Source organism: Trichoplusia ni, chromosome 6, assembly GCF_003590095.1.
Source record: "Trichoplusia ni isolate ovarian cell line Hi5 chromosome 6, tn1, whole genome shotgun sequence".
Lineage (NCBI taxonomy): Eukaryota > Metazoa > Arthropoda > Insecta > Lepidoptera > Noctuidae > Trichoplusia > Trichoplusia ni.
In genome coordinates, this window is record NC_039483.1 from 4,482,683 (window position 1) to 4,499,624 (window position 16,942).

General features: G+C 34.4%; 1 protein-coding gene and 1 pseudogene across 1 annotated transcript; both read left to right on the plus strand.

The window, feature by feature from the left end:
• Positions 1-903: 903 nt before the first annotated feature.
• Positions 904-4,052, plus strand: LOC113495307 (annotated as a pseudogene).
• An 8,422-nt stretch (positions 4,053-12,474) lies between these two features.
• LOC113495282 (BTB/POZ domain-containing protein KCTD9-like) lies at positions 12,475-16,530 on the plus strand. Its single transcript, XM_026873948.1, has 6 exons — positions 12,475-13,142; positions 13,380-13,579; positions 14,045-14,180; positions 14,632-14,706; positions 15,423-15,541; positions 16,372-16,530. The coding sequence occupies exons 1-6, from the start codon at positions 12,566-12,568 to the stop codon at positions 16,486-16,488; spliced, it is 1,224 nt and encodes a 407-aa protein (XP_026729749.1). The 5' UTR covers positions 12,475-12,565; the 3' UTR covers positions 16,489-16,530.
• Positions 16,531-16,942: the final 412 nt, after the last annotated feature.

Genomic DNA, 16,942 nt, shown 5'->3' on the forward strand with positions numbered 1-16,942 from the left:
TGAGAGAGTATTTTAGTGTGTATATATGTGTTACTTAACATTCAAATGGCTGGACCGACATCGATTGCGATTTGCTCTAGCATAAATGAGAAAAGCCGCACATTTTACAAAAGTATTAGTCTCACACGTGCCTTTCGTGTTTTTCTTTTATTCAAGTTTCTTTATTTAATGCTTATTTTACATAATAAGATGTACCCAACATAGGTAGAAATTTACATAGTTAAAATACCTGTTGGGTAGAAAGTGCGAATGCATTTGTTTACTATGGAAGTCCTGCGTCTGATTATAACTAGTGCCAGGTGGTAAGTTCAGATGAAAATAAAAGCTAATAATGCGCAACCGGCTGAACCAGTCCCTACTACTCCGTACCTAGATCCATAGGGTAACCATGTCTATTACTGATTTTGAAGAGAACTTTTCGTGTTTTTTTTTCAGATGTGAGTCATCTTTGGACGGTCAGTGATAACTAACTTAAGGAGCAGAGTATCTTATTAATTTTTGTTTATATCTTAGAGCCTCACCCTGCTTTGAGTTGAGTGGAAGGGAGTGTCAACTGACTTAAAAGTGACCATGTTCCTTCTTTTGTATACATTGGTCGTCGCGGTAACCTTTTTGGTCGCCTTTTAATTCCGCTGGCAAGATATTCGTGACCTTATCTAGGCTCTAAATTGTAGTCGAGTTTTTAGGATAGTCACATCGTTTTCTGTTTTGATTTAGTGCAAATTTTCAAGTTTTATTTGACTAGATATTAGTTCATATAAATGCCGTAGGGAATATCTACTTTACGCAACAACTTTTACAGGTGAAAATATATAAATATATTTTTATATAAAATACCAAATACTTCTTCACAGTCCATTAAATAACAAAGCAATCATATAACAAAACAAGCCGTTCCAAATGTTTACAATTTCGTAACTTAGAATTAAGAATTCAACATTAAGGAAATCGTATTACTTGGTGATCCTAGTAGAAAGTCCAACCACTTTCTGCAACCAAGGGGAAACACGATGCACCGATGCAACAAACGAACAGAACACTTCCGATAAACGCAGGCACTGGACGTCTTCTATACAGACCATATGTTCAGTTCTTAATTCGAATTCTAAGTAACAGACAATTTTTTTTTCAATATGAGGACGCGACCAGTTTTGACGTTTTCGAAATTGGACCCTGAGACTGGGGAGTTGTTGGATAGGATGTTTGATAAGGAGGATTGTATGGTGGAGATTAATCCTGGGAGGGTGATCCTGCCGGCAGACTACATGACCATTGGACAGGATATCTTGGATATGGAGGTCCATGACACCGATGTCTGGATGTGCTCTTATCCGAGAACTGGTGAGTGATACTTTTTTTTTGTATATGGATGGTACTTGTTTGTATTCTTCTTTGCCCCTTTACGTGTTTAGTTTATGTTGTCATTTCGGTGTAGACATGGTGGTTAGCTAAGTTTTTTTTTTGTATAGGCTCTACATGGGCACAGGAAATGGTCTGGCTCATTGGACACGATTTAGACTACGAGGGAGCTAAATCCTTGCAGCAAGTACGTACTTCTATTTTTTAATTTATTTAATTTCATTTTCTTTATGCTAATTATTGTTATGACTTATAACCTTTTTTTCTTTTAAATATAACATATTTTTTTTTTGCGATTCCCAAATTTTGTAAGTGCTCTAACTGCGTACATGTTTGTCTGTCTCCAATTTGTCTTCATGAATAATAGTATTATCAACTATTTTAAACAATGCTCTTTCTTTTTTTTATAATCGAGAAGTATAAAAAGTCTATTAAATTCATCATCCTCGTATCCCTAATAAGGTAGTTACCCCAAACTGGTTTGACTGACCAAAACCTGTATATTTTAAATCCCTTATAACTCGTACTCATGACCTATTTCATAATCTCTAGATTAGATGTCCCTTAGTGGAGCTTTCATGTATCATGGTAGCTGGGCACTCGACGTGGCACAAGGAGTCCGTGCAGGGCACCTCCGTGGACCTGGTGAAGCACAGGCTCCCGTACCCTCGCTACATCCGCAGCCACCTGCCCTGGGACCTGCTGCCGGTCAGCATTGAGCGCGCTGATGGCTCGGCAAGACCTAAGGTAAGTTGCGTATTAGAAGAGACATTTGTATCTATATGAGTTTGATCGCTATCTCTGAAAATGTTTTTCTATATGTATGAAAGATATGATTTTTTTGAAGTGTATGTTTAATACTTCATTTCATCATTGGCCTAGCCTTTTCCCATCTATGTTGGGGTCGGCTACCAGTCCAACCGGTTTCAGCTAAGTACCAGTGTTTTACAAGGAGCGACTGCCTATCTGACCTCCTTAACCCAATTACCTGGGCAACACGATACCCCTTGGTTAGACTGGCTGTCAGACTTTTTCAAGCTTCTGACTACCTGTAACGACTGTCAAAGATGTAGGAATAACAGCCGGGACCCACAATTTAACGTGCCTTCCGAAACACGTTTAATACTTATAGTTTCGAATTTAGTGATTGATCTGCGTTGAATGTATATTTATATTATGTTTGCTGACGCCTATTTATCGGGATTCGGGATTCGATGACTAATTACGGACCCATCCGGCGTCCTTAATTTTCGGCGTGATTGAATCTTAATAATTGATGTTGTGGTACTCCAACACAAACAGTGGAAAAGTCTTATTTAGTAGGTATCACTCTAATGAAATTTCCATAGTTTCCAAGCATATTAATTACTCATACATTACGCGTACAACTTATACCAAAAAATACACGCTGGCGCTGCTTAGTAAACTTAAATTTACAGAGTATCGAAAGACTTCCAAAACTAAATCCTGTTATACCAACTTACAATGGTAAACAGCTCTGTGACCAGTATCGCTTCCATAGAATCTTTCCATTCTTTACCAGGTGATCTACACATCCCGCAACCCTAAAGACATGGTGGTATCATACTATCACTACTGCACGCTGGTGCACGGCCTCAAGGGCACCTTCGAAGAGTTCTGCGACCTCTTCATGAGGGACCGGGCCCCCTTCGGACCCGTTTGGAACCATATACTTGGTAAGGCGAGGACTAAAAATACTTGGTAACTTCTAAAAATTGTAATAGTAATCTTCTATGAATAGTATAGTTAGTGAATATCTTTAATTAATTATTTAATTGATTGCTCAAGTATTGTAATAATATTTCCGGAGTATTCTTGTTAAGTTTTTAAGTAGTCGGAAGCATGTATAAAAAATATTTGTGAACTATTTCATCCGGGGTATTCCAATATTTTTTATTAGAATTATGCCCTGAGTCTTATGTTTTTAAACACGAGGCATGGATCATCCCTCTCGTTCCCAACACTTTTGTATACCATAATCGACAACTGCCAGACTTCTTTTACCATATAAGAAAGACTAACTCTTCTTCCCAGGCTTCTGGAACCGCCGCCACGACCCGAACGTTCTCTTCATTAAGTTCGAGGAAATGAAACATGATCTACCTTCAGTCGTCAGGAGAACGGCTGAGTTCCTCAACAAAGACCTAACTGACACCCAAGTCGACAAACTCTGCGACCATCTCTCCTTCCAAAACATGAAGACCAATCGAGCTGTCAATCTGGAAGCCATCTTGGAAAAGTCTTTCGGCACCAGCTACTTGGAATCCACGGATTTGAGGTTCATCCGCAAGGGGAAATTGGTGATTGGAAGAATTACATGTCCGACGACCTTTCTCGAAGATTCGATGAATGGGCTGAACAGCATTTGAAGGGGACAGAACTCAGCTTTGAATAAGATCTTTTTGAAGATTTATTTTACGTTGATTTTGAGGAACAAAGTTTGTTTAGTTTTGTAATTGTTTTAATCATTGTATGGTAAGCAGTTTTAAATGTTAAGGTATAAAATACACTTGTCACTGGCTAGAATTTTGATTTAACATAAGCGCATTGATTAATTTGTCTTAATTGATAAAAAAAACAGTATTTACCTGTAATCGGGTCAGGCACATAGACATAATGGAAATATTCGAAACGTATTTTGTTTAACTTACGCAATAATTGTTTATTTTTAATTTATGATTATGTATCTTTTATTGTTTTAAAAATATATGTTTTCGTTACTTCCTGACTATTTCATTGATTTATTTTCCTGAACTAATTGCTACTTCAATTCAAATGTACAAAAATGTCATGTTAAGGTGTTTTTTTGTTTATTCGACTTCGTTTGCAAAGTATTGCTGTGTCGAGGTAACCTTGCGCCTTTATTCAATACAGGCTAAGGATCAATGTGGTATATACGAGAAGAGGGCCATACCCTACAGTGTGACGTATATAGGCTGATTTTAACACAATGCCATGGGTGAATAGCCTACAACTTGACCCTAAAGTATTAAAGGCAAGGAAATAAAACAACAAATAAAGATAATACAAACGTCAATAATAACATTTATCGTCGAAAGTTAACAATAAATACATTCAGTAGAAGTCATGGTGAAGCTTTTATTTATATAATACAGAAACTCAAATAATATACAAAAATATAATAGGTAGGTGTAAATGACAACGTGAATAATCTCAAAACGACTAGACAGTTATATTAATTGACTTATAACAATTAGCTGCTGCAGTGAAGTTTATAAATAAGTAAGTTTGAATCTATATTTTTGTAGTACGTATTATACGAAACAATTCGAAGCGGTTTACCAAAAACAAATTTCATCAAAAACATAAATGTGAAATGAGAGCCAAGTTCAATACTATAATATATGCCTTAGTCGTTGACTTCGACGACAAAAGGAGAGAGATCTAAATTAGTAGAAATATAAGATATCATTTCTGTTTATAATTAGGATTATATATTATTGCCCAAGTTCTGACTTAGCTAGTTCTCACATACGGATAGGATATATTAAAAGACCAAGTAATTTTAACAAATTATTTTAAAAATGTCATCGTATTTAATTTATGGGATATCCTTATGATTCTTACGTCACTCAAAACTACATTAGCTTAATTTGTTTTAATGAAAAAAATGTTTAAATATTGTATTTATCAGATAAAAAAAATAGCTATACGCCATACTAGTCGCGTATTTTTTATTTTTTTTGTTTCGTCTAGTACGTAAAACAGTTAAGTAGTTGTTGATTAGACATTTATAACATTTAGACTTATGAACCATGATCCTGGCTCCTGTAAATTCCTAACTACACAGAATAATACATACAAACAATTTGTGCCTAGGGAGGGCGTAGCGACAGTTTTCTACCAAAATATTTACATGGAACTTGAGAAACTTTGAGTCGTTTTTTTAATATTTCTGACGTTTAGGTATTCCTTATTTAATGTACTTATCTATGTGATCACTTAAGTTGACAGGGTTAAGGTACAGATTATATAATGGTATGCCATGATAAAAAGGCTATGAAAAATACTTGCATAGGTATAATATGATATGAACATGTTATGAAATCTTCTTACGGCTTTTAAACGACTAGAAAAAATCGCTACGCCCTTAAATACTAAGAGACGATCAGATAAATCTTTCAAAGTTACTAAGTAACCATCTAAATGTAAGTACAATAAAAATATCGTCTTCACTTCGTGTACAAGAAAATATATTCTATAATAATACATTTTAGGTAATGTCGACTGACATATCCGAAAACACTGTCATACAGCGTAAAAACGTTGATATTTCTCACATATTAAATGTTTTAAGATTCTATTGTCATCTTGTAAAGCTCTTCACTTGTTTTTCTCGATATAAATATCTTTGGAATCATTTTTGGGAATCATTCATATGAGATCTATGTTAGACTAAAAAATAGCGACAAAAAAGTTTTTGATAAGTAGATTCAGATCATTATTTTTACGTTTTGATATTTCCTAAAGAGGGAAAATGTTACGTTTTACATTTGTTTTTACATTTAAACTTAATAAAAATAAAATTTGTAAGTTATAAATAATTAAGAACTTAAGTACGTATAATTTTCTATATTCTAAAACTAAGTATTTGTAAAAATGTACTCTGGACTAGAGAGAATTTGTATATGTTTGGTTTTACAACGATGTTTTTTAGGCCAAGATAATAAATAGATTCTGTTTAAAATTCTGATATCTACATTCTGGGTTTTGATATATTATTATACTTACTAGGAAGCTGTTTCACCCTTTTGCAATATTAAATTAAATATCGGATAAATTAATAATCAGAATTGGTAAACAAAAGTTACAACTGGTATGAACATAATGGCGGATAAATAAATTCCACAAAAAAATGAATTAAATAACAAAGTTGCTATTTTAAATAATTTTTCATATTTTTTCTAAACATAATTCATTCTTTATTTCGTTTGAATACCTCGATATTTTACGTGGTCTTTAACACAGATTAAAAATTCCCGCCAAGAAAGGGTAAAACATTAATGAAAAATTATAACTACATACAATTAAATAAGATGACAGCTCGAATTAGTTTTGTGCCTGACATGTGGGTTTCCGAACGCACCGCAGCATTGGTGATGGTTCACATTCTTCGTATGGTGGTGTCCATGGGGGACATTCCCTTGTAACTTGTCTTTTATAGAATCTTTGGACACTTGTTTATGGACACATGATTTGTTGTGTCCAGGAGCTATTTTTGCTTTAAACCTCCCAACTTTCCCTGGTTTTGGGTTTTCGATTGTTTCTTGTGTGCATATGTGTGATACTTGGTTGATATCTGTGTGTGCGTCTTGGTATTCTGTGTCTGTTTCTGAAAAAAAAAAACATTTATTGTTTTCTAGTTATGAAAGGAAATAAAACTTCATATTATTTTAATTCGTTGATTCAACTGGTAAAAAATCGTATGAACGCTGATATATATCTGGAAGTTATTTTGCAGATTCAGGGGATGGATATCAGCACTTCCTTTGAAAATTGAACTGCAATTTCAACATTTCATTATTAAGATATCGTATCATGTGAACAATTTTTGATAGAAATGTGTCACAACTTTCACGATATTTCTCATATTTGCATAAATCATAATTTGCTTAAGGATATTAACCATAATAATCAATATAGAAGAGCAAAGTAAGGTGAATTATTATAGTGTTTGAATAAAAAATAACATTATTCCAGCGCAAATCACACTACTAAGCGAAAATCCACCAAGAACTAAGAAATCATTATTTTCTCGATTTAAACACATAACAAACTACATAGCATTGACTTACCTATTTCATCACCACTATGTTTAGCCGTTGAAGACGCAGTTTCAGGTCTTAGCTATCTGGCAGTCTGTCCGTCCGTTTTCTGTACCTTGTATCTCACGAACACACGTAAAAACTAAAAATAAAATCGGGGTTAAGCAACGATGGTCATAATTTTGATGCATAGCCAATTTTTTTTTTACGAAATTGTTTTTCTTTATCCTATTTATACAGAACCCTCAATATCTCGAGTCTATCATTCACTTGACTGTTTTTTATTTGTCCCTCCTAATTTCAATCAAGTCTTTATTGAGGTATCAAGAATGGCGTCTGTACTCTTACTGTTCATTTTAGAATCATCATTGGATTAGCCTTTTCCCAACTATGTTGGGGTCGGCTACCAGTCCAACTGGTTTCAGCTAAGTACCAGTGTTTTACAAAGAGCGACTGCCTATCTGACCTCCTTAACCCAGTTACATGGGCAACACGATACCCCTTGGTTAGACTGGCTGTCAGACTTTTTTTCAAGCTTCTGACTACCTGTAACGACTGTCAAAGATGTAGGAATAACAGCCGGGACCCATAATTTAACGTGCCTTCCGAAACACGGAGGAACTCGTTATGACAAAGATGGTCACCCATCTACAGGCCAACCGCGTCAATCATAGCTTAACCTGTGATTGTATCACTTATGCGGTTATAGCTTAGCCACGAGCTCCTCACTGTTCATTTTAGAATATAATTAAAAAATGATGATAATATGATGACCTGCACGTCTTAAAGTAATATTATCGTGAATGTGGAAAAGAGATGTCGCTCTACACCGTATATTGCGCTGTCACGCTTCAATATTTATGTGAGACGTCAAGGAAGACGATCAAATAACCGCTTTATCACAATGGCATAAGACCACAAAACAATTGTATGCAAGAAATACTCACTATCATGTATTTTTATTACTATGTTGCTTCATTCACTTCGTTTTTCATTGTCCGGCTACACAATGTATTTTTACATTGTATACTGTTCATGAAGTAGTGCAGCTATTTAGTAATCTGTGGTGGTGCCATAAGCTCAGAGAAGAGTGCTTTTGGTTCGATATCTGGTTGAAAAAGAAGTAGTTTTCGCGAAATTTTCTGCCTGTCTCATTTTGTCATAGATAGACGTTTGTAGTATAAAACCGAGGAAAGTTATGTTGTTATATTTCCCGTATGTTTGCCTGTCTGTCCGTATGCATGAGATCCCGAATGAATTGAGGGATTGCAATTTAGTTTGTTTTGGTATTAAAGGTTAATTAAACGTATGAGTGTTCGTAGACATGTTTGATAAGGGAATCGACAAATTTTATTACCACCATTGTAGGGTTAAAGAACCTACAGATTATTTGCCGCTCCCACTTTTAGAGTGTGTGAAGATAATTTAAATGATGATAACGCAAATCCACTCAAAACATTTTGATTTTCATATCATAATGATCATAATAAATTCGTTCTATTAATAATGACACTTGAAAACGCCACATGTTACAAATTGTTTGCCAAGCGGACGCATTGAACATTTGTATTATTATTAAAATGACGTTCTACTGGGATATAAAGGAATATTTTAGCATAATATATGTTATCTATAGTATCACGATTTCAATAACATTCTCGAGATCCTACCATCGTATTTTGAAGTGGTATTATTGCAGTTGTAAAAGAGAGACGGCTGTCTATCACGGTTTACAGCTACTATAGTATTAATAGTCCTTAACGCCATCTAGTCTCAAATTAAGCAAACCTTGTATTAAGCACTAGGCGACTGATAAAAATTCTTATATATTTGGTAATGCATACATAAATTACACCCAGACACAGAACAACGACCGTGCGCATCACACAAACGTTGGTCCTGGGTGGGAATCGAACCCACGACCTCCGGTATAGCAGTCAGGGCCCCTAACCACTAAACCAAGGATGAGATGGAGGGATAGACCTGAAGTATTTATCGTTTGTTTGATATAAATACTTTTTCGTCTTTACCCAGATTTTTTTGTATATAAACCACATATGTACTTATATTTATTATTTATACATCGATTTAAATGTAGGTCAAATACAATTTCCTATATCACTATTTTTTTATTTGAAATCTGTTTCACATCCCGTTTTAAATGTTTAAAACAAGCAAACAACGAAAGATATCTGTTCCAAATAAACAGATATTCACGTCATTGATTGATTGATTGACAGTTTTTAAATATTTATTACATTGAAATAAATATGCTTCTTCATATTTATTTGTCGTAAGGTCACAAAACTGTGTTAACGCTTTTTACATTGAACTAATAAAAATTGAGAATTAATCTCTTAGATCTACGTAAGTTTGACAGAGTATAGGCCCTATACTGTAGAGTAACTTTCATTTTTATAAAACTGTTGTCATTAGGTAGGTAGTTTTCTTAAGAATAAGTCTGATGTAAAAAAATAACTGATTTGTTTATATTTATATTTTAATTCCTTGATGCGAAAGTTTGTATGTATTCATGATTAATGCTTGTTAATCTTTTCGCTAAAACCAACGAACAGATTTAGACGTACTTGGTAAGCAGATAGTTTAGACCAGGTTTAACACATAGGATAGTTTTCAATTTTATGTTCCCGTGGGATCATTTCCGATTTTTAGCGGACGGGTCCGCGGGCAACAGCTATTGTAGGAATACATATTGTTGTCACATGATAAACAATTAACAAATCCTCGCAAAAACTTAATTTCTTCAAGGATCATGAATGCGTGTGTTAGTTTAATTTAACAGTACCTCAAAAAGTCACAAAATCAGCCAGCATTATGCTTAGGAATTGTCAAACCTCTTTTTAACGAACTCATGATTGATAACTCCTAAACAGTCAGTCTTTTTCCGAAACAATTCAAACAGTGTAAACCTCCGAAATTTTCACTTCAGCGAACTAGTTTCAAACAACAGAGAAATATTTACTGTTTTACAAAACTATCACAGCCAGCCCGTGCACTCGCTTATAAAGAACACCGGATACTAGTCCTTATTTACAAGAAAGTAAATAGAATCTGCAGTACATAAGAAACAATGTCATTACTATAATAGGATTACATTATAATAGTGATGCCGATAACGCGACACAGTACTAGCAACTCTTTTACACTTGCTGATTTAATAAGTGTAGTAATGCTGTAAATACTCTGACATTCAGCCGGTATTCGCTATGCAGTTTCTGCTCAGTGTATAAATGTCAATACGGGATTTCTACGGTAACGGTATTGTGTATGTATCAACAATGTAAACCCGTGTATCTAGAGTCTAGAATAATGTAAAGTTTTGAAAGTGCCTGCAAAACACTGAATCAGGACAACTTAATCCGCTGATGTTAAACTGAAATCCCTGACAATGCTGCGGTTTTATAATCTGTCTTCTATCGAGAGAGCGAATTCTAAAATTCTGTTCAATGAAGCTTATGTAGTAAGCTTTGGTGTTGTGGCCCTGCGGTTCTATGAACGGATTTGTATGCAAGGGGTTTTAGGTTCAAGCCATATATATCTAAACTTTTGAAAACATTTTTTTTCTAGCTACCAGTTTTTTTACAACTTTCACACAACGCCATCTAGTCTCAAACTAAGCAGAGCTTGTATTATGAGTACTAGACAACTGATAAACATACTTATATATTCCTAGACATTCCTATACATAATATAGATAAATTACACCCAGACACAGTACAAATGATCATGCTCATTTCATAAACATTTGTCCTGGGAATCAAACTCACGACCTCCGGTATAGCAGCCAGGGTTACTAGCCACTAGACCAACATTCCCGTCAGTTGAGTGGCGAAAGAAAACAGTGAGGAGTGTTACGAATATTAGTATTTGAAGTCACTAACTTACCTTCTAAAGCCATAAATACGGCAGCACCAATAAAACTGTACACAACGAAACACAAAATTAAAAACAGATGAGTGAACCACTTTCGAGACAGTAGCTTTAATTTGTTGAAGAACCAGAAAACGTACTTTTCACCAGCACTTAAACGAATCTTCGCTTTGTTCATCGTAAAGTCATGAAAACGGCCTACTTGATATAAAAACTTTTGATTTTGAGTTGTAGGTTTGAATATTCGATTTCCAGGATATATTTCCATGTGACTTTGCCAATGCAATAATTACGAGCGTCTGTTAATGATTCGTGAGTAGGATAAAATAAAAAATAACAACACTTTTCTTACCTAAAAATGCACGATGATGGTCTTTCTTGGGGACTACCTAGGAAAGAAAGAGACGAAAATTGATTCCGTGTATTGCACTATTATATCACGCTTCCACAGCCGCATGGTACTTCGTACTACTTCGATTCGGCGGTAGGTCCCAAGTAATGTATATGTATTGTATTTATAATCTAGATTGATTAGCTAGATTAATTTACGGCGTGGTTGACCAAGTGGTATCTATAGACGACAACTCCAAACGGTCACAGTGCGCGACGTGTCTCGGGCTCGATCCCCGCGTAATACCAAGTATTTTTGAGAACCACAAATGCTTGTTCTGAGTATTTCTGTATGATTGGAATGTTTGTAAAACCTTTGCTCTACTATCTTGATCGATCAGATAGGTGGCAGCCTCCTTATAAAAAAAATATTGAAAATATTGACTAAGTATTTTCAAAATCCTTGAACAATTTCAATAATCACCTCGTAATATGACGAGTATCGCATCGCATCGATAAAATAGATCAAGATCACAGGATGACGTGTTTTACGATAGCCATCTGCCATTTAGCGAGCTATCAATCTGCTAACTGGATCTTTATAGTACTATTAATAAATTATTACCTTGAGTGTGTTACAAGCAGACTCTTTTATTATGACAATTTTGTACTAACAAATCAGATCAATTTCGTTGACTAAAATTGTATAAGGACGGTTGTTTGGCATTGCATTCAATATTTGATACTTAGTATGTGGCAGAACGATCAGTAAATGCATTTACTATGATAATACATAAAAATAAAAAGCTGTTTTTATGAAATAAAATGTTTGTGCTTGTAAAAATCGATAAAATCACCAACAACACGCAAAATGTTAAATTTTGCGAATTGCTGATGCATTCATTATTATATACTAATTTGAAAGGTTGGTCGCGATTTAACATTTCGATTAGATTGATTTCGATTAAAAAAATACATGTATAGAACAAAAAATATTAATAAGTTAGTCGATTTAAATGTTTTTATCATCTGTTTCGATTCCTTTATTTTTGTTTTTAAACTTTGACAGCTGTTTTCAACCTGTCATTCCGTGAATTGCTTTCAGGAATTTAGCAAACAGTGCATTTATTTTGTAGAAAATAAGTAAAATCAACGTAACAAAGGCAAGCAATCCTATTATGAAACGTGTAAATGTTTACAGAAACAAAGACGACAAAAATGGAACACTCGTGGCTGTGGAAGACGAAGACATACTAACTTTTAAATCAAAAATAGGAGAACATTTTGAAACAGACGTAAACAGTTTACGCTTGTTTTCCTCAAACGGGTCAGAAATTAAGGATGTTCAAGTGCTTAGAGATAACGAAAATATTTATTTGTGTAATAATGGTATGGGAGATTCAAAAAGTTGTGAAAATGTTGAGAAATCAATGCAAGACATTAGTTTATGTGAGCAGTCAAAACCAGGTAAAGCAGTCGATGATTGGGTTACTTTAAATGTAGGTGGGAAACATTTCACTACATCTCGAGCGACACTAACTGCTAAAGAACCTTTGTCGATGTTAGCAAGAATGTTTGCTGAGGATAAAAATGTGTACTTAATGAACCCAAGTGCAACAGATTCTATTGGAGCGTATTTGATAGACAGAAGTCCGGAGTATTTTGAGCCTATTCTGAATTATTTAAGGCATGGAGCTGTGATATTAGATAAGTATGTTAACCCTAGAGGTGTGATGGAAGAAGCAGTATTTTATGGTAAGTACAATGGCTATACTTTCTACTACTACTGTAAAATACTGGACAGAGAGGGAGAGAGAAAGAGATATCTGTGATGAGAAATTTAAAATTGAGGTAAAATTGTCATGTATTAGTTTTCCTTGATGATTCACTGCACTACACAATTAAGTGAATGATTACTGTCAAGTATACATTGCTATTATATAGCTAAATACATACTGGTATATAACACCCAACTTCTCCATACACTTTTAGGTATAGATTCAATGATCCCACAACTAAACCAATTGATTGAGGAATCAAGGATCAGTTGCGGTATCAACCAAGCATTGACGCGGATGGACGTTGTACGCTCTATTATAATGACACCAACTTCATCTGAGCTCCGGTTTCAAGGTGTCAACTTGAGTGGTGCAGACCTTAATAGGCTGGATCTGAGGTATATAAACTTCAAGGTAAGTTTTAATAACTATTTTTGAATTATTTTATTTACTCAATAGTCAATATGTGTACACTCAACATTACAAAATAAGATGTCTAACAAAGCAGAATTTAGGTCTAATATTCAATGAACTAAATTTATAATCAGAACATTTAATATAGAGTTATCCTGCAGAAAAGTGCACATAAAAAAATATGTTTTTGTTGTTCAAATTACATTTTCACAATTCAATCAATTCAGAGAAGCCCAACTAGTTTCTCGATGACAGGAGCCATAAAGGAAAAAATTAATAAGAAGACGTTAACTTGAAAATCTTCTTGATATATGAATAAACCATTATTAAAAAAATTATAATGAGTCAGTCTTACAATATTTATGATAATACTTGAATATTAATTCTTATCCTTGATGTTCCTGAGTGACCCCAAAGGATTCCTTCTAAATACTATTGCTAACACCACATTGTAATGAATTTCAGTATGCCTGTCTATCCCGATGCAACTTAAGCGGAGCTAACTTGTCTCATTGCTGCTTGGAGCGCGCGGATCTCTCACACGCAAATCTTGAAGGGGCTCAGTTATTGGGCCTCAAAGCATTGTGTGCTAATATGGAAGGTATGGAATATTTACATGTGTTTAGTTGAGATATAGAATTAACATACGACTGGCCTGTTGGTCTAGTGGTTAGTGAACTTGACTGCTATGCTGGAGGTTGTGGGTTCAATTCCGACCGGCACCTAGGACAAATGTATGTGACTATGTGTGATGAGCACGATCATTTGTTCTGTGTCTGGGTGTAATTTATCTATTATAATATGCATGCATTTAGAAATATATAAGTATGTTTATCAGTTGTCTAGTACTCATAATACAAGCTCTGCTTAGTTTGAGACAAGATGGTGTAGTGTGAAAGTTGTAAAAAAGAAAACATGGTTGGTGTTATTGTCTCATAACACAGAAAATTCTTGATTTAAATAAGTAATAATCATGATCTAAAAACAATATTATGAGGGTCTTATATGAACACCCAAGCAATAATCCTATTTCCTGTTGCTTTATGTTTCAGGAGCCAACTTAAAAGGTTGTAATATGGAAGATCCTGCGGGATCTAGGGCTGTTATGGAAGGTGTTAATTTAAAAGGTTAGTTCTTACAAGTACCTAATTATTTTAGAATATTTTCACTGATTTTCTCACAAAGTCACAGCTATTTAGCGGGCCCAGACAGTGTTTCGTAATATTGGCGTGGTTTATGAATTACCTACAGTTATTGCAATACATTAGAGTGTGTCGATAAGCATTAGCGTTCAGAGAAATATAGCTTAATTTAGCGTTATAAAGGTATATTTTCGAGCATTCCGCGCAATTAGTGTGAGGATTTTCTGAGTATGAGAATGTATGTCGTTGACGACTGTCGTATATATTCTTAGACACGACGTGACCACAGTCAGACTACAGGTATAGTCAAGCATGGTACTATGAATGCTAACAACAGGTTAACTCCAATCGATTTGATTTGCTTTGAACAACTTGAACTCGATACTAGCGCCAGTACCTGCCGTGGCACTAGTTGGAACCGTTACTGTAAGAAAAGGTTAAATTAGAAATATCTACAATAATAATTTTGTTTACATGGAAACATGGAAACTAAATACAACTCAAGCTTTTTGTACATAAGCAAAGATCCAACCACCGTGTACCACTAAAGATAATTTCTACCTGAGTAATTATTAAATTTACGGATTAAATACAATATTAACAGAAACAAAGTAAAGAAAAATTGTTATCATTCCTATTAATCAACTCAGTCCTTGGTTTCTGTCTAACTGTATATTGATCGATACTATTTATTATTTCAGGTGCCAACCTAGAAGGTAGCAATATGGCTGGCGTTAATTTACGGGTGGCAACACTTAAGAATGCCAACCTACAAAACTGTGATCTTAGGGCTGCTGTCTTAGCTGGGGCAGATTTGGAGGTACTTACTTAATATACTATTAATTATAATATAACTAGCGACCCTTAGCACGGGTGAAAAGCTAATATAAAATAAAGATCTTTATTTTAATAAGGCTTCATATCATCTCTGCATCGCGATCGTAACAAAAACAACTTCAAAATTATTTTGATATATCTCGCAGACTTGAGCCACCGTTTGCAATAAAGCGTAAAAAACTAGTAGTAAACCTCTAAAATTGACTATGCTTATCTTCTATAGTTCGCACGCCGAATGATGATCCCTATGACGTTTTAACTGACAGTGGTAATAGTGATGCGAAACAATTTCGATAAAACACTGTTTTTGTAGGCAAATGTCATGTCATATAGCCAGGTAATTTCGTTCGCAAGGTCTTTCTTGACCAACCGTTAATAATAAATGCCACTGATACCTGCAGTTCAGACTCAGATTGTAGATACGCTTGACGCTATATCAGATTCAGATTGATATAAATAAACTACAAACTCTAAGCATTTGTTAAATTTTTCCAACAAATTATCGATATTTTGTTTTTTCGATTTGTCCCTTCTTAGTCGATAACAGCTTGGCGACATAACTTTTGCAGAATGTACCATGTACATTTGAATTGAGTTTTTTTCTATTATTTTCGAACATTAAGTAATAATTTCTTAATATTCATTTTTATAATTTACAAATGTACATAATTATGATTTTTTCGATTTTTTAATGGACCTCTAAAGGATTTGTTGTGAAAGGACGTCAGTACAATGTTATGCACAAAAATTGCAATTAAACCTTCTTCGTAGTTTTGGTTTTAATAATTTTACATTGTTTTTTTTTCTTTTCAGTGTTGTGACTTATCGGGCAGTGATCTCCACGAAGCTAATCTCCGCGGCGCCAATCTGAAAGATGCGGCGTTCGAACTCATGCTTACACCGCTTCACATGTCGCAAACCATCAGATAATCGATTTATTAACGCTTTTAATAAATGTTTACGTTAAAACTATAAGTAGTTTTATTTATAATCGACTAAATCTCTAAACGTAAACAAAATGATTATTTTGTATGAGACAGAAGAGAAAATAGGTCAACAGCTGTCGCTTGTCGTTTCCCATAAATTGTCTGAAAAATCTAAGAAAAACGAAATATACCTACCAACCTCGTTATTTTTCGCGTGCGGTTATTGACCTCTAGTTGATGTTAGTAGTGTAATTCTGTACGCGACGTGCAGGAGTTAGTATGTAGTTAAAAATAATATATCATTAAATTGATTATAATAAAACTCGCGGCGATGCGTGCATTTAAAGTAAATAGTAGACTAGTTCATGCCGATATAATGAAATACCTAAGAGGTAAATAATATGTATCGATGCAAAATTAGAAAACATTCTTTGATTCCAAGATCTACCACTATAGGT